The 17,941-nt window shown below is 45.2% G+C and overlaps 1 protein-coding gene across 3 annotated transcripts in view; it reads left to right on the top strand.

Annotated features, from left to right (window-relative positions):
• Positions 1 to 6,289: 6,289 nt before the first annotated feature.
• Positions 6,290 to 17,941, top strand: part of MTMR9 (myotubularin related protein 9) — a 34,105-nt gene continuing 22,453 nt past the window's right edge. Inside the window, exons 1-3 of one of the 3 annotated variants that reach the window (XM_081854769.1) lie at positions 6,290 to 6,358; positions 7,925 to 8,289; positions 17,478 to 17,586. In XM_081854769.1, the coding sequence (XP_081710895.1) occupies positions 8,105 to 8,289; positions 17,478 to 17,586 (294 nt within the window). In that variant the 5' untranslated portion in view covers positions 6,290 to 6,358; positions 7,925 to 8,104. Of the gene's footprint in view, positions 6,359 to 6,478; positions 6,572 to 6,642; positions 7,026 to 7,924; positions 8,290 to 17,477; positions 17,587 to 17,941 lie in introns of those variants that run through there. The other 2 variants (XM_081854770.1, XM_081854768.1) reach the window with 2 other exon arrangements.

The raw sequence follows: 17,941 nt of genomic DNA, 5'->3' as shown, positions 1-17,941 counted from the left end.
CCCTAGGACTGGGGAAAACAAGCTTGGCTATCCTATCACCTCTGTGTCTCTTCTTTTCCAGGCTAAACATACCCAAGTCCCTCAACTGTTCCTCATACGGCTTGGTTTCCAAACCCTGGATCATCTTGGTTGACCTCCTCTGAACATCTTCCAGCTTGTCAACATCCTTCTTAAATTGCGGTGCCCAGAACTGGGGCCTGACCAACTCAGAATGCAGCAGGACCATGACTTCCCTTGATCACGACACTATGTTGATGCAGCCTAGAATCACATCAGCTTCTTTTGCTGCTACATCACGCCGTTGACTTGTGTTAAGCTTGTGGTCCACTAAGACCCTTAGGTCTTTTTCAACTGGCAAGCCCAGTTGTGCGTCTGATTATTCCTGCCTAAGTGCAGAACCTTTCGTTTAGCCGTAGTGAGACTGATTTTTTGTAGTTTAATAGTTTTGGCCCAGGACTCCAGTTTGGCACCATTGGCAAATCTGAGAAGTATATTCCTTAATCCCCCCCCCCAAATAAAAAAAATGTCCAGTAGCACCTTGGAGACCAAACTAAGTTTGTTCTTGGTATGAGCTTTCATGTGCATGCACCAGACCTTTATACAGTGGTGCCTTGCAAGACAAAAAGAATCCGTTCCGCAAGTCTCTTCGTCTAGCGGTTTTTTCGTCTTGTGAAGCAAGCCCATTAGCGGCTTAGCGGCTTAGCGCTATTAGCGGTTTAGCGGCTTTTAGCGGCTTATCGGTTTAGCGGATAAGCGGCTTAGAAAAAAGGGGGGGAGGGAAAAAAACCTGCAGGAACACGCAAGACATTTTAGTCTTGCGAAGCAAGCCCATAGGAAATTCGTTTTGCGAAGCACCTCCAAAACGGAAAACTCTTTCGTCTAGCGAGTTTTCCGTCTTGCGAGGCATTTGTCTTGCGGGGCACCACTGTATATAGTGAGAGGGTGGGGAGGGGTATTACTCAGAAGGGTGTTGGGAATGGGTGATTTTGGCTGATAGGTGTGGTAAACCTGTTGACGACTGTTAACGACTGCAATTGGTCTTACAGGAAAAAGCAAGGGATGCAATGGCCAAAAATAGTTTTATCATGTATAATGAGATAAGAATCCAATGTCTCTCCGTGGCTTTAAGTTATAATTCAGCATCTTCTCTTTCCAGTCTATTTTGTTGGATATTTAAAAAAAAAATTATACTGTACAGTGGTACCTCAGGTTAAGAACTTAATTCATTCTAGAGGTCCGTTCTTAACTTGACACTGTTCTTAACCTGAGGTACCGCTTTAGCTAATGGGGCCTCCTGCTGCCACCGCGCGGTTTCTGTTCTCATCCTAAAGCAAAGTTCTTAGCCTGAGGTATTATTTCTGGGTTAGCGGAGTCTGTAACTTGAAGCGTCTGCAACCTGAAGCACCGCTGTATATTTCTACTGCGTCAGACCAACACGGTTACCTACCTGAACCTTTATCCCAAGTTATTGAGGATGACAGCTTACGATGCCAATACAAAATTGTTGCATGGAAGGGAATGGACTTATGTGCTCTGTTTGACCAACACTGGAACAGCAAACTGCTTCCCTCTAGTGTCCCACATCCACAAAAAACCACAAAGCCTTGTTATTTGCTTTAACAGCATTCACATTCCCAATATTGAAGCACCTCATTTATGGGGCTAGTCCTTAAGACAGAGAGCAGCCTACCCATTAATCTCACACACATGGGAAGGTACTCTGCATACACTCAGAGGCACTTCTCTCCCTTCAAATTCTACAAAGGACTGAGCCAAGCCCCCAGGCACAATATATGCATATGTACACATAAAAACAACACACTCACACATATATGCATATTAGTATAGTGGTGCCCACCCTGTGGAGCTCCCTCCCTTCAGATATCAAGGAGATAAAAAACTACACAACTTTTAGAAGACATCTGAAGGCAGCCCCGTATCGGGGAGTTTTTAATGTTTGATGCTTAATAGTTTATTATGTTTTTATATGTGCTGTAAGCTGCCCAGGGAGGCTGGAGAAATCCAGCCAGATGGGTGGGGTATTACAAATAAATAAATATTTTAAATTTTAAAAAATACGCACACATATTCAATGACCAATAAAAGGAAATACAATACACACACACACACATACATGTACAGTGGTACCTCGGGATGCGAATGGGATCTGTTCCGGAGCCCCGTTCGCATCCTGAACATACCGTAAGACGTGACAGCACGTCTACGCATGTTGCCGCTTCCGCGCATTATGTCATTTTGACTGTCTGCGCATGCGCGAGCAGCGAAACCTGGAAGTAACGTGCTCTGTTACTTCTGGGTCGCAACAGAGCACAACCTGAACAGTATTTATCCCGAGGTATGACTGTATATGAGGGATGCGGGTGCTGCTGTGGGTTAAACCAGAGAGCCTAGGACTTGCCGATCAGAAAGTCAGCGGTTCAAATCCCCACGCCGGGGTGAGCTCCCGTTGCTCAGTCCCTGCTCCTGCCAACCTAGCAGTTCGAAAGCACGTCAAAGTGCAAGTAGATAAATAGGTACCTCTCCGGCAGTAAGGTAAATCGTTTCGGTGCGCTGCTCTGGTTCACCAGAAGCGGCTTAGTCATGCTGGCCACATGACTCAGAAGCTGTACGCCGGCTCCCTCAGCCAATAAAGCGAGATGAGCGCCGCAACTCCAGAGTCAGCCACGACTGGAACTAATGGTCAGGGGTCCCTTTACCTTTTATGACTGTGTGTGTGTGTGTGTATATATATATATATATATATGCTTTCGTAGATTTTCACGGGTACAGGAATGCAGGTTTTGGTGTCCTCGGGTGTCTTCCCGTGTAAAAGTTGGGGTGTCTAGGCGACGTTTCGACGAGGTCTCACTCGTCATCTTCAGGCTGGTGCTTTCGGCTTCTTGTTACTGGCTCTGTTCCAGTAACAAGAAGCCGAAAGCACCAGCCTGAAGATGACGAGTGAGACCTCGTCGAAACGTCGCCTAGACACCCCAACTTTTACACGGGAAGACACCCGAGGACACCAAAACCTGCATATATATATATATATATACACACACACGTATACAAGTATGTGTGTGTGTGTATATATATATATATATATACGGTGTATATATATGTATATATATACACACACACATATACACATATGCATATATACACACACACACATATATTTAATATATATATATATATATATATTTGCTTTCGTAGATTTTCACGGGTACAGGAATGCAGGTTTTGGTGTCCTCGGGTGTCTTCCCGTGTAAAAGTTGGGGTGTCTAGGCGACGTTTCGACGAGGTCTCACTCGTCATCTTCAGGCTGGTGCTTTCGGCTTCTTGTTACTGGAACAGAGCTGGATCTCAGTGTTTGAGTTCCTATAAATACTGTAGAGGGGGTGTGGTGTATAGCCTCCAATGTTCTGGGCAGAGAGGAAGTTCCCAGGCTAGTGTGCCTTTTCTTCTTTTGTTCCTTAATTACTTGAGAGATATCTTGAGTGATTTCTTGAGTGATATCCTGAGTACCACTTAGGTGGGTCATTAGGTGTGGATTAGTTGTTAAAGTCTTTGTGTCTTGACCTCTAGAACTTTGTGAAGAGTTTTCCTGAGAAGATGGCTGTACTGTACTTTGTTGTGCTCTGGCTTGGCTTCGTGTATAGGGGCGAGCTGTGGTTTTGTGGCTTGTGTCAGCCAGGTCTGTGTAGGGATTGCAGGGGGGTGCAGCATCCGGAGGTGCCACCATGGATTGGCTACTGGATGGTGTCTGTAATTCATCTGTGGAGAGGGTCTGGGTTTGGGTCTGGTGTGGTTGATTGGTGTTGGCGTTCTGTGTGCCTCTGGATCTGGTGTCAGTTTTTGTGGGGAGGGCTAATTTCCAGATGTCTGGCAAGCGGGATGTGTCGTCACGCTTGTTCATGTTGTGAGGGTGTTTCTCTATCTCGATGGCTTCCATGATTATTCTCTTGTGGTGATGTTCCGTGTTAAAGAGCAATTTGGAATCTGCAAAATTAATTTCGTGTCCTGTTTCTTTCATGTGTTGGAAAAGAGAGGAAGTTTTTTCTTCTTTTTCCCCAAACTCTACGGCCTCCCCAAGATACACAAAGAAGGAACACCACTCAGACCAATAGTCAGCTCCATAGGCTCACCTCTACAAAATCTCGCTAAATTTCTCGCCAAGCAACTTCAGCCCTATGCAGAATCCATCTCTTCACACGTACCAAACTCCTTCCAGTTCATAGAAACAATCAAGAAGCAAAACCTACATCCTAATGACCTACTTGTGAGCTTCGATGTTGTATCTCTCTTCACACAAGTGCCCATTAATGAAGCCTTGACAGCTATTCAAAACAAATACAATCCCCCCGAATACATCTTGGACCTGACCAACCACTGCCTAACCAACACGTACTTCATCCACAATGGACAAAGATACAAACAGATAGAAGGAGCACCTATGGGATCACCCCTCTCACCGGTCATCGCAAACCTGTACATGGAACACTTTGAAACCAATGCTTTAGACAAGTCAGAACACAAACCCAAACTTTGGCTCAGATATGTTGACGACACCTTTGTAATTTGGCCACACGGGAAGGAAAAACTGGATAGCTTCCTCACACATCTCAACAACTTACACCCCAAAATACAATTCACTATGGAAATAGAAGCCAACAACCAACTTCCCTTCCTTGACGTCCTAATCTACAAAAAACCTGATGGCTCCCTAGGACACACTATCTACCGGAAAAAAACACACACCAACCGCTACTTACATGCACAATCACACCACCACCCTGCACAAATAAACTCCGTAGCCAAGACTCTCATCTCCAGAACCAAACGCCTGGCGGACAAAGACCACTTGACAACTGAGTTACAGAATCTCTCAAACGTGTTAATTGCCAATGGATACCAGCAAAACAGGATTACGAAGCTAATCCAAAAGGAAACACCCCCCAAAAACCAAGACACAGAAGAAAACAATGGCATGGCCCTCCTTCCTTATATCAAGGGCACTACAGATAAAATTAGCAAAATCCTCCATAAACACAATATCAAAACAGCCTTTTGCACCAACCAAAAAATAGCCAATATCCTCAGAAACCCCAAGGATAAAATCCAGTTGGAAAACCAAGGGATCTATGAAATACCCTGCAAAGTCTGCCCAGCCACGTACATTGGACAAACAAACAGACGAATAAATGCACGTATCGCAGAACACAAGAATGCCGTCAAAAAAGAAGAAAAAACTTCCTCTCTTTTCCAACACATGAAAGAAACAGGACACGAAATTAATTTTGCAGATTCCAAATTGCTCTTTAACACGGAACATCACCACAAGAGAATAATCATGGAAGCCATCGAGATAGAGAAACACCCTCACAACATGAACAAGCGTGACGACACATCCCGCTTGCCAGACATCTGGAAATTAGCCCTCCCCACAAAAACTGACACCAGATCCAGAGGCACACAGAACGCCAACACCAATCAACCACACCAGACCCAAACCCAGACCCTCTCCACAGATGAATTACAGACACCATCCAGTAGCCAATCCATGGTGGCACCTCCGGATGCTGCACCCCCCTGCAATCCCTACACAGACCTGGCTGACACAAGCCACAAAACCACAGCTCGCCCCTATACACGAAGCCAAGCCAGAGCACAACAAAATACAGTACAGCCATCTTCTCAGGAAAACTCTTCACAAAGTTCAAGAGGTCAAGACACAAAGACTTTAACAACTAATCCACACCTAATGACCCACCTAAGTGGTACTCAGGATATCACTCAAGAAATCACTCAAGATATCTCTCAAGTAATTAAGGAACAAAAGAAGAAAAGGCACACTAGCCTGGGAACTTCCTCTCTGCCCAGAACATTGGAGGCTATACACCACACCCCCTCTACAGTATTTATAGGAACTCAAACACTGAGATCCTGCTCTGTTCCAGTAACAAGAAGCCGAAAGCACCAGCCTGAAGATGACGAGTGAGACTTCGTCGAAACGTCGCCTAGACACCCCAACTTTTACACGGGAAGACACCCGAGGACACCAAAACCTGCATATATATATATATATATACACACAGTACATACATACACACACACACATATATACATACACACATACACACACACATACACACACAAAATATATTTTATATATTACACCCACCCACACCAATATACACGCACATTCACGCCCAGCCACATTCACGCGCACAGCGGCCAATTAAAAGCAAACCCTCGCCTCGCCTCGCCCGATTATGACGGGGCAGGATTTGATACCGGAACCTCCGCGCTGCGGGGCCGAGTTTCCAGCCGGCACCTTTCCTCCCGCGGCCTATTTCCGGTAAGGGCAAAAAGAGAGAGAGAAACACACTAAAGAGCGGTGGGGAAGGAGAAAGGCGAAGGACCCGGAGGCAACTTCCGCTCTTCCCAGCTGCCTCCCCTCATTTCGCCGGATTGGTCGCCGGGGAGCGTCACGTGGGGGCGAGGCGGCCCTGCCTCCCCCCGACCCTCCGCCTCCGGGCAGCGCCGGCCCCGCCTCCCGCCCGTTTCGCGTGTATTAGCATTATTATTACCGCTATTATTATTATTATCATCACTGTTCCTCTCTGTCTCTCTCCTCATTTCCTCTCCCCCCGCCCCCTCCCTCCCCCCAAAATAACGGCCAACCGCCTCAACATCCGGGTACCGGCGGGGAGCTCTTCCTGTCTCCTGGAGCCTCTATAGGGGAGGCAGAGAAGAAGGAAGGAGGGTTGGTTGGGGGCAAAGGAAAAGGGACCCCCCCCTCTAGACTGGGAGAAAGGCGGGGTGTGTATCTATATACCTCTGTCTGTACAATATTGCATATATTGCGTGTGGCATCCAGACTATTATTATTATTATTATTTTAAAAAACAGCCTTTTGTTGCCAGCCCCCCCCACCCCCCAAAATATTCCTCCACTATGGAGTCCAAGACCCCCCTCTGACAGCTGGGGGCCCAGCCCCCCAACCTCCTTCCCCTCTCCAAAAGGTGGGTATTGATTCTTTAATTCTTTCTCTCTCTCTCCCCCTTCCTCACCTCACCTCAACAAGTCCTTCTAAGATTAGGGGGGGGGTTCCCCACCCCACAGCCTTCTGATTTGTAGAAAGGAGTTTTTTTGGGGGGGGTTGTTTGGTTATTGGTTTGTTTTCATTGCACTTTTTGTGTTTGCGGGCGAAGGGCGGTGTGCGGTTTTAATAAATAGTAATAGAGTAATAATTGCTCCCCTTTCTGATGAACTGGGCAGGGGTAGGTGGGAGGCGGTTACCCTTTTCTGTTCTTAGGAGCGGGGAGTTCAGCTGCCTCTCCCTCCCCTGGGTGTGTGGGGTATATGTATGGAGGGGGGAACCATTCTCAGGCAATTGGACCCTCCACTGAATTGGAATCGCTGTTCTGCAAAAGGTCTTCCCTGGCTTCTGTGTTAGGGGAGCGTGGGTTTATTCTGCACCTGTTATCCATGCCTAGGAGCTGGAAATGGATCCACTTCTGGTGGTTTGTGGGTGGGAGGGTCCGAGTGGGTGGGTTTGAGGTGTTCTGACCACACCAGGTGCTGTGATTTTAGTCCTTAGGGGTGGGAGGGCAGGGCCTTTGAATTATCTCCAAAAGTCCTTAAGGCCCTTAATAATGTGCTAAGATTTCTGCTTTACATCCTTTTGCACATTTGCACCTGGAGAGAGCTGTGATTGTGACATCCCCAGATACCTGCCTTTTCATTAGCACCTTGGTTTGTGACATCTTCCCCACCCACTCCCCAGAGAGCTTTCCTCTTTCCTAAAACTTCTCCCATACCTTGTAAGTTATTCTGCCCCTTCCTCAAAACACCCTTAATATTTGCCATCCTTTTCTAAGCTAGAAATGGTTCATGATTTCTCATGTCTTCCCCCAACCAGTAAGAAATTGGATCCTGCAGCGATGACCTCTGCTGGGCCGCTAACTCTCAGCTAGTGCCGTGACCTTGAAGCTTGTGGCCTCCTGTGGAAGCGACCAAGAATTTTGGGTTATATCTTGCTGGAAGATTCGAGTTGGCACCGGTTTGCTTACAGGAACATTGTGCTGGAGCTGAGGGAAACATGGAGTTTGCTGAGCTCATCAAGACGCCACGGGCCGACAACGTGGTCCTTCACCGCCCCTTCTACCCGGCAGTGGAGGGGACGCTGTGCTTGACAGGCCATCACCTCATCTTCTCCTCACGGCGGCAAGACAATGTTGAGGAACTGTGGCTTCTGCATTCCAACATTGATTCCATCGAAAAACGGTGAGGGAGCTTTTATCTTTGTGTTGCAGGCAGTTAACGGAGGAGGAAAATGAGCTACGTACTGCAGAAGAAACATGTAATTTTCATTCAATACCAACATTTGAATGTGTAAGAAAAAAGCATTTGGAGACAGCATGGTAGGCAAGGAAAGCATATACAGTGGTACCTCGGGTTAAGTACTTAATTTGTTCTGGAGGTCCGTTCTTAACCTGAAACTGTTCTTAACCTGAAGCACCACTTTAGTTAATGGGGTCTCCTGCCGCCACCGCGCCACTGCTGCGCGATTTCTGTTCTCATCCTGAAGCAAAGTTCTTAACCCGAGGTACTATTTCTGGGTTAGCAGAGTCTGTAACCTGAAGCGTATATAACCTGAAGTGTATGTAACCCGAGGTACCACTGTACACTCAGGTCATTATTGTGTGCTTCCCAAAGGCATCTGGTTGGCCACTGTGAGAACAGGATGCTGGACTAGAGGGGCCATTGGCGTGATCCAGCAGCAAGTTCTTCTTATGTCCTTCTGAGTTTGTCCCACAAAGCCCTACATAAACTGCTCCCAAGTGACCTGAAAGACTGTTCTCCCATTCCATACTGCCTGAGTTTTGAGATCTTTAGGAGATGCTGTCCTACTGTCCTGCCATCATCTGTAGCCTGTTTGGCTGGAACTCAAGACAAAAAAGGGCCTTCTCAGTGGCTCCTCTCAAGTTCTGGATCTTCTTAAGAACGTAAGAGCCCCACTGGATCAGGCCAAAGGCCCAGCTATTTCAGCATCCCGTTCTCACAGCAGCCAATCTACAGCTTGCCAACTCCTTCTCATAGAATCAATTTTTTAGGGTTGCTGCAGGCAATCCTCCTCTTTGCAGGAAGTCTGGGGCTAGAGTGTCCTTGGCAGAAGGCTGTCCAGCCACTGCTTAGGGACCTCTAGTGAAGGTGAGCCCATCATCTCACTAGCCAATTTCTGCTCTATAATTACCTTCTGCTGGCTTGATTATTCAGACAGGTCTTCAGTCTCATAAGCTGTTTTTTATGACCATTGTAAAGTTTAATTAATGTGTTCCAGCCTGCCTTGTTTTTTTCTGTTAGGTATATTTTCTTTTTCTGTTGCCTTCAACACTGTTTGTTGGGATAATAATTTTTTACAGAACACTGTAGAAATGTATCTATGGACTCAACACCATTCCAAGCAACCCAGTTTAATTATTCTCCATTTTACTGAAAGAGGAGGGGTTGCCGGGGCTGACCACCTAAGTATTATTGAGCTGACATTTAGACATAAGGAATGTACAGATCTTATTGGACAGCGACAGTGGTTACACGCCAGTGTCCTGCTATCCCATGGAAATGAACGTGGGTGTAAGCATGCCTGGTTTTGTGCTGGGTCTTAACCAAGGATGGAATCATAGAATTATAGAGTTGGAAGAGACCCTGAGGATCATCTCATCCAACCCCTAGCAATGCAGGAATATGTATTGTATGTCCTGTCTGGGGATCGAACCTGTGGCCTTGGCATTATCAGCACCATGCCCCAACCAACTGAGCAACTGGTCCATCTATTTTTTTTATTTTTTTTTGTAAAATAATATTTATTACCTTTTCCAACAATTTAAACACTACAAAAAATAAAAACCATGCAATACGATACGATACGATACGATACGATACGATACGATACGATACAATACAATACAATACAATACAATACAATACAATACAATAAAAATTTATACATTACACTAACAAAACACTAACATTAAACTAACAAAACAAAACAAACACAATTTAAAACACATCAAATAATTTCAATATCTTATCTTAAATTCCCTTATTTCCGCGACCTCCTCACACCTCCCTTTTTGTATTCCACTTCTGTTAATTTTTTCAGCAATTCCTTTCCATCTTCCTCTATTTTTAATCCTATAATTATCTTAACACATTCTAACCTTATTTTCCCTTTAATACTCTATTAATCTATTTATCCTTAATTCCTTATAACATTTCTACTAAAGCCATATAACTTCATTCCAACATTTTTCTAACATTCATTAATTTTACAGTATTTCTGTAGATAGTCTAAACTTTTTCCAGTCTTCTTCCACCGACTCTTCTCCCTGGTCTCGGATTCTGCCAGTCATTTCCGCCAATTCTATGTAGTCCATCAACTTCATCTGCCATTCTTCCCGGGTGGGTAAATCTTGTGTCTTCCAATATTTTGCGATGAGTATTCTTGCTGCTGTTGTTGCATACATAAAAAATGTTCTATCCTTCTTTGGCACCAGTTGGCCGACCATGCCCATGAGAAAGGCCTCTGGTTTCTTCAGGAAGGTATATTTAAATACCTTTTTCATTTCGTTATAAATCATCTCCCAGAATGTCTTAATCCTTGGGCATGTCCACCAATGGTGAAAGAATGTACCTTCAATCTCTTTACATTTCCATCATTTATTATCGGGCAAATGGTAAATTTTTGCAAGCTTGACTGGTGTCATGTACCACCTGTAAATCATTTTCATTAAGTTTTCTCTTAGAGCATTACATGCCGTAAATTTCATACCTGTGGTCCATAACTGTTCCCAGTCAGCCATCATTATGTTATGTCCAACATCTTGTGCCCATTTAATCATAACTGATTTCACCATTTCATCCTGAGTGTTCCATCTCAGCAACAAGTTATACATTCTTGACAAATACTTAATTTTTGGATCAAACAATTCTGTTTCCAATTTTGATTTTTCCACCTGGAAGCCAACTTTTTGGTCCGAATTATATGCCTCCATTATTTGGTAATAATGAAGCCAATCTCACACTTTATTTTTCAATTTTTCAAAGCTCTGCAATTTTATTCTGTCTCCATCTTGTTCCAAAATTTCCCAATATTTCGGCCATTTGGCCTCCATATTGAGTTTTTTCTGTGTCTTCGCTTCCATTGGTGACAACCATCTTGGGATTTTCTTTTCTAACAAATCCTTATATCTTATCCAAACATTAAACAATGCTTTTCTAACAATGTGATTTTTAAACACTTTATGTGCTTTTACCTTATCATACCACAAATATGCATGCCAGCCAAATACATTATTAAAACCTTCTAAATCCAACACGTCAGTGTTTTCAAGAAGCAGCCATCAGCCAGCAAAAAGCAGCTGATTCATAATATAGTTTAAGGTCTGGCAGGGCAAATCCACCTCTTTCTTTAGCATCGGTTAATATCTTAAATTTTATTCGAGGCTTCTTGCCCTGCCAGACAAATCTAGAAATATCTTTCTGCCACTTCTTGAAACAATCCATCTTATCCAAAATTTGCAATGTTTGAAACAAAAACAACATCCTTGGCAGCACATTCATTTTTATCACAGCAATTCGGCCTAACAATGATAACTTCAAATTTGTCCATATTTCTAAATCCTTTTTCACTTCAGTCCAACATTTTTCATAATGATCCTTAAATAAATTCACATTTTTGGCTGTCATATTAACCCCTAAATATTTCACTTTCTTAACCAATGTTAATCCTGTCTCCTCCTGAAACTTTTCTCTCTCATTCACAGTTAAATTTTTCTCTAAAACCTTAGTTTTCATCTTGTTCAACTTAAAGCCTGCTACCTGTCCAAATTCTTGAATCAGTTCCAATACCCTTTTAGTACTAGATTCTGGCTCCTGTAAAGTCAACACTAAGTCAGGACCACTGGTCCATCTAGCTCAGTTCTGTGTACGTTAACTGGCAGTGGCTTTCCTGGATTTCGAAAGGGCAGCCTTTCAGCCCTGTCGAGATGCCAGGGATTGAGGCTGGCACATTCTGTGTGCCAAACAGATGCCCTACCACTGATCTGCAGCCCTTCTGCAAGAATGATTGATGGCATGACTTGGCATGCTTGTAATATTTCCCTTAACTGAGTGGGTGGATGCCCTGCCCTGCCAACGCATATGCCTCAGGACTGGATTATTTTTTTCAGTTGTGGTCAGGAAGAAATTTTGCCCTAGTCAGATTAGCTAAGGATCTGTTTTATCCTTTTTACTTTTCCCGCTGGTTAGGAGTGGGGAGCCTGCCACCCTTCAGTTGTCGTTGGACTCCCAACTCCCATCTCCCCCAGCCAGCACGGCCGATGTTGAGGGATGATGGGAACTGTAGTTCTGTATTGTTTTTTGGAAGGACACAGGTTCCCCACCTCTGCTACAGTTCACGATTCTGGGAAAGGCTCAGCCTCTGCCTTTAAATAGAAAGGCCTGCTCATACTCAGCTGAATTTTACTTTATGGCTGTTAGTTTTTATATTTGCACCCTGGAGGGCAGGACTCTGGGGATTAATCACCATATCTAAACTGCTGGGTCAGACTAAAAGGCGCATCTAGTTTAGCAACTTGCTTCCTGGAGCAGCTGGCCAAATGCCCTCAGGTGGCCACAAGTAGAGCTTGAAGGCAGTGGGCCTCTCTGTTTGCATTGCCCCACTCCCCAGCAACTGTTATTTCGTGGTATACTGCCCCTGAGCATGGAGGCTCTGCTTAGCTCCCTTAACTTGTAGGCACTAGGAGACCTAATTGACCTCCATGAATGTGCTTGATCTTTCTTTCAAACACCATTTCCGTAAGGCTCATGGGCACATTGGGATTTTTAAGTCAGCGCCTTTGGATTTTTAAATGGGTGCCTTAGGCACCATACTTCTTGTAGCTTAATTCTCCCCCTGCCTCAGATTAATTCCCAACCCCAAATGAGAGACAGAAAGAACGTGCGTGTGGACACACTTCACTTTCCAAAGGAACTGGATAAAAGTCTGATCAAGTAGAATTAATCTGAGCCTTGAGAAGCACATAAGAGGAAGTGGGGAAGAGCATCAATCTTCCAACTTCCTAGCTCAACTGTAGGGACTTTCCAAAGGAGGCAGGGATGACCACCCTTCACCATCTCATGGCCAAGAGGGGCGGCAAGTGGCAGTGCCGGGGGGAGGTCAGAGGCTTTGTGGGCACCAGGAGAAGCCTGCAAGGGGTATCATTGCACCCACGGGCACCACATTAGCAACCCCTGCCGTAAGGTAATTTTGCAGAAAAAATACCTTCCTTTTGTTTGTCCTGAGCCCACTGCTACTCAGAATGAGGCTGTAAGCGGGGGGGCCACCAGGGGGCGCATCGGAAGATGGCTGACAATAACATCTCTCCGACCCACACGAGGTAATTTGGAGGCTATGATGGGAGTAATTAGCCTCCCTACCCCCCCCCGGATGGTGGGGGGGACTGCCTTGCCTGCTGTGCCCTATACCACCCCCGAATTTGTGGGGATGGGGGCACTAGGCACAAAGCCCTCCTGTGGGATTCCGGTGCTCCTGGACGCCGTCCCTGATCCGCGCCACTAGCTGCAATAACTTCAAAAGAAACAATTTGGATGAAGGAATGCACATATCTCAAGGAAGAAGGGGGAGTAAAGACTGCTAACAGAAGAGATCTCTGATAAAATAAGACGAGTCAGAGGAACAAGAGAAATCATGAGAAGATACGCCAAGACTCGGTATGGCAAATGACTGATGGGGGAGGGGGGGAACTTTCCTTTATTTCCTTATGTGATTCCCCTCCCCTCACGAGTCAGAAATGTCGTTTTAAGGACTTAAGCTGTGGATTTAAGGCTGTGTGGAGATAAGCTTTCGAACCAAAGCATGTTTTAAGAAGAGCGTGGAATGTATAAGAGCTTTGGAATGACGCAGTTAAAAATGCCGTCGCCATATTGGGAAGTTCTGTCGGAGGACTTAAGTCTGAGAGGAGAAATAGAGAAATAGAGCTGTTTTTATATTGTGGGTGAAACTCCTAAGTGGGACTTAAGAGTGACAGTTTTGCGAGATTAATGATGGAAAGAGCGATGTTATCTATGAAGGCGATGATATATGGAAACCATCTCGATTTGAGGATTGGAAGAACGGAAAAATTCACACAGGATTATTATTGGTGTTTATCGGCTTAAGGAGACTATCAGAAGAGGTCATAAAGAAAAAAGAGAAAATATATGAACAAGATGTGATGTGGAAACAGCAAGATAAGACTGGATAGAATTATGAACTCTGTTTGGATTGATTTGGACTGATTTGGACATTAACGCAGTAGCAAGAAGATGATCAGAATCCCCCTTCGGATCTTGAAATATGGGTCCCCCCAACAAAATTTAAAATTCGGCTTTGTAATTCGGAATTTATGTGATGTGATTTAATTTGATTTGATTGGCCGGTTAATAAAAATTATTTTTTAAAAAAACCAGAATGAGGCTGTAAGCTAGATGCAGGTGGGTAGGACCGTACTTTGGGAAAGGCATTGAAGTTTATACGGTTTGGGCCCCTCCTCTGCCTTTTTCTCCATGACTTCTCCCCTGCCGTTTTCAAAATCCCGAGCGAGCAAGAGGCAATTTGCTTGCAAGGGCTCAGCGTTGCTTTTCTCCCGGTAGCCTGGTAGAGAAAGACGAGCTGCAATCTGCAGAGCCTTCATTTTTGTTCTCACATCCTACTCTCTGGCACGCGTTCCTTTCTTGCGAACTAAAGAGCAGCAAGCAGTTTGGAACAGTGTTGAAATGGGACAATTAACCTGCTTGCCCTCCTGCCAGGCTCTTTTGCAATTTCCTTGAATGCGAGTAAATGGGGAACTGGCGCGGCAGAGCTTCTCCTTGTAAGGGCAGCAGTGGCTGGTTGATCTATTTAAAAATATTACCAGGGCCCTTCGGCAGTTCACAGGATTACTTGGAAGGGCGTTAACGTCCCATAGTGGCTGGCAAGTCACTTCTATTGGGTTGTGAAGGCGGGGAGGGGCAGTAGCTCAGGGAATAGCGCATCTGCATTCAGAAGGTTTAAACCAGGCCTAGGCAAACTCAGCCCTCCAGATGATTTGGGACTACAACTCCCATCATCCCTGACCATTGGTCCTGTTAGCTAGGGATGATGGGAGTTGTAGTCCCAAAACATCTGGAGGGCTGAGTTTGCCTACACCTGGTTTAATCCCCGGCATCTTCACTTTGGGCTGGGAAATGATCTCCATCTGAGACCCTGGAGAGCTGCTGCTGGTCAGAGTAGACCACACTGACCAATGGCCTGACTCTGGATAAGGCAGCTTCCTGTGTCCCTTATACAGAGGCTGCATCCACATTGTACATTTAAAATGCCGCAATTCCACTTTATAAACAGTCACAGTTTTCCCCAAAGAACTCGGAGCTGTAGTTTGTTCAGGTTGCCACGAGTTGTTCAGGGACCCCTTTATCCCCCTCACAGAGTTACATTCCCAGCGTTCCCTGGGAAGAGGGATTCCCACTGTGGCAATTGTAGTCCTGGAAGGGGAGCAGCGTGTTGTGCGGATGTGGCCTGGGTTTGAACTGTACGTATTTCCCTAGAAAAGGTTTTAAAATGAACATTCTGTATAGGCTGCTCATTGCGTTTCCATCTCACACCTCCCCAAAGACAGCAGTTTTCAGTAAATCAAAATGCATGCTGTAAAAGTCACAAGGTAACTGGAATACAACTCCCATGGGCCCCTGTGGAAGAGCATTCCTGCTGAGATACGACATGCACTCGCTGTCTGAACCTTCTGGAAACCACTGAAGACATATTTGTTGCAATAGGTGTTCCCAGCTGGATAACCAGGTCCCTGCCATGGGTGTCGCCTTTGTATTTCTTATTTATTTTTATTAATTAGATCACAAGACTCTTAGTCTCAGGGTTGTAGGTTTGAGCCCCACGTTGGGCAAAAAGATTCCTGCCTTACAGGGGGTTGGACTAGATGACCCTCGTGGTCCCTTCCAATTCCACTCCCCTCCCCCCAAAATGTTCAGCGGCCACAGACGTCACCTTGTGCACCTGTCTTAGTTGCCTCTAGGTAAATAACTGGAAAGAGGTGGAAGACAGACACCGTTCCTGTTATCCAAGCTTGGCTAGAACATCAGTAAAACTTGGGTTTTGTAGTACTAACACATGTTCAGCAGGAAATAAGCAAAAAAAACTGCCAATGTAAACACAACACTCCCTTGTTATCGGGTTTCCTCCCTGATAAAATACCTGAAGCAACAGAGAGAGGCTCAGCTGTTTGCAGGAAGGGAGAAAGCTGCCTTTTACTAAATTGAACCTTTGGCCCATTTAGCTCAATATTGTCCACACTGGCTGGCAGCAGCTCTCCAGGGTTTCAGGCAGGCTTTACATGGAGATACCCAGGAACTTCTTCATACACTGAGCAGCATCCTCCTGAGTGGGGAAACTGTTTCCTATTGAGGAAGCATGTGTGCTACATGCAGTATAGGGTCAAAAGTTTTAAGAATCCTTGCATTAGACCAAAGGATTTTTTAGACCTGACAGTGCATAATGTAACCTGCAAATCCCTGGCTGACCTCATCCACTCCTGCTAATTTGGTGCGTCTGCGCCAATGACTTAGCAGTCCCTCGCCATGGAAACCCTGATCTTTTATGTCTGGCCCTTCATGTCTGACTCTCCCTAATCCTTGCTGGTTGCTTGATTGAGCTTAACCTGATCACAACTGTGATCCGCTTTCCTCTTTTTAAGCCCACTTCACTTTCTCTGCTTCTAATGCTTCAAACTGACGGGATCGGAGTCCTCCTCATTCCAGTTTTCTGTATGAGCAAGGGCTCTTCTATGCATCCCCTGCAGAGTTCTCTGTCGTTGCAGTCTCTCTTCTTTCTGCACCACCATCAAATTATAATACCAAGCTCCTAGCCCTCATGGTTTGGGAGGGAAATCTATGTCTTAGGTAAGTGAAGGAACCAAAGAGACCCGCAGGCAGGCTCTGCAGAGGCGAAGGATGGAGCTTCATATTTATTTATTTGCATACCACTTAATTGTAAGAACCTCTAAGCAGGTTACAGAATGTTTAATGTTTTGGACAGTGGTGGGTGGAATACTTGCAGGAACAAACCAGCAGGTGTGGGAAAAGCTGAGCAACCCCCTTCCCACTTGACAATTCTCCTTTACGAATCATATCCTACCCCTTGCTAAGATCACTTGCAGTTCTGTTCTTACCATTTTTCAAACCAGCTACTTCTGCGCATTAAATGAAGGGTGTGTTAGCAGCTACATTGTGATGGGTTATAACCTCTTGTCGGTTGCGCTGCTTGCTGTTGAATGCAGCAGGTTCACTGTAAGCGGCTGCCTTTGCAGGCTTGCAGAGCATCCCTGCAGAGCATCCTTGCATCCTCCTCTTAAACGCACCTGCCTTTTGTGTTGCTGCAGTTTTGTTGGCACCATCGGCACCATCATCATCAAATGCAAAGACCTGCGGATTATCCAGCTTGACATCCCCGGCATGGAGGAGTCTTTGAACATAGCTGGCTCCATTGAGGTAAGCTGATCTGTAGAAGTTGAGAGAAAATGGCAAAAACCTGACCCGGTTTTTCAGGGGTCCTCGTTGGAAGCTAGGGTGGTGCTCAGTTCCACAAGAGCAGTGGGATTTTATTTTTTTTATGATCGTTCAACCTCTGAGAACCAAGAAAATAAAAATGCAAGGATGTGTGTATAAAAATAGCATATATCTGAAGAGTTGGGAGATGTTCTGTTTGCTTATTAGAACACAGGGATCATCTCATTCCATATTCACAGATATAGTCCCCCATCTCGAAGGGTAGCTCTGATGGGCCGAAACCTCACTCTCACCAGCAGCCTTAGCCATTGGCTGAGCTGCTGTGACGTCATGGAAT

This window comes from Podarcis erhardii (genome assembly GCF_964252035.2).
Source record: "Podarcis erhardii genome assembly, chromosome: 3".
NCBI classification, from domain to species: domain Eukaryota; kingdom Metazoa; phylum Chordata; class Lepidosauria; order Squamata; family Lacertidae; genus Podarcis; species Podarcis erhardii.
The sequence above is the reverse complement of the archived record's forward strand: the minus strand, read 5'-3'. Positions and strand labels throughout refer to the sequence as shown.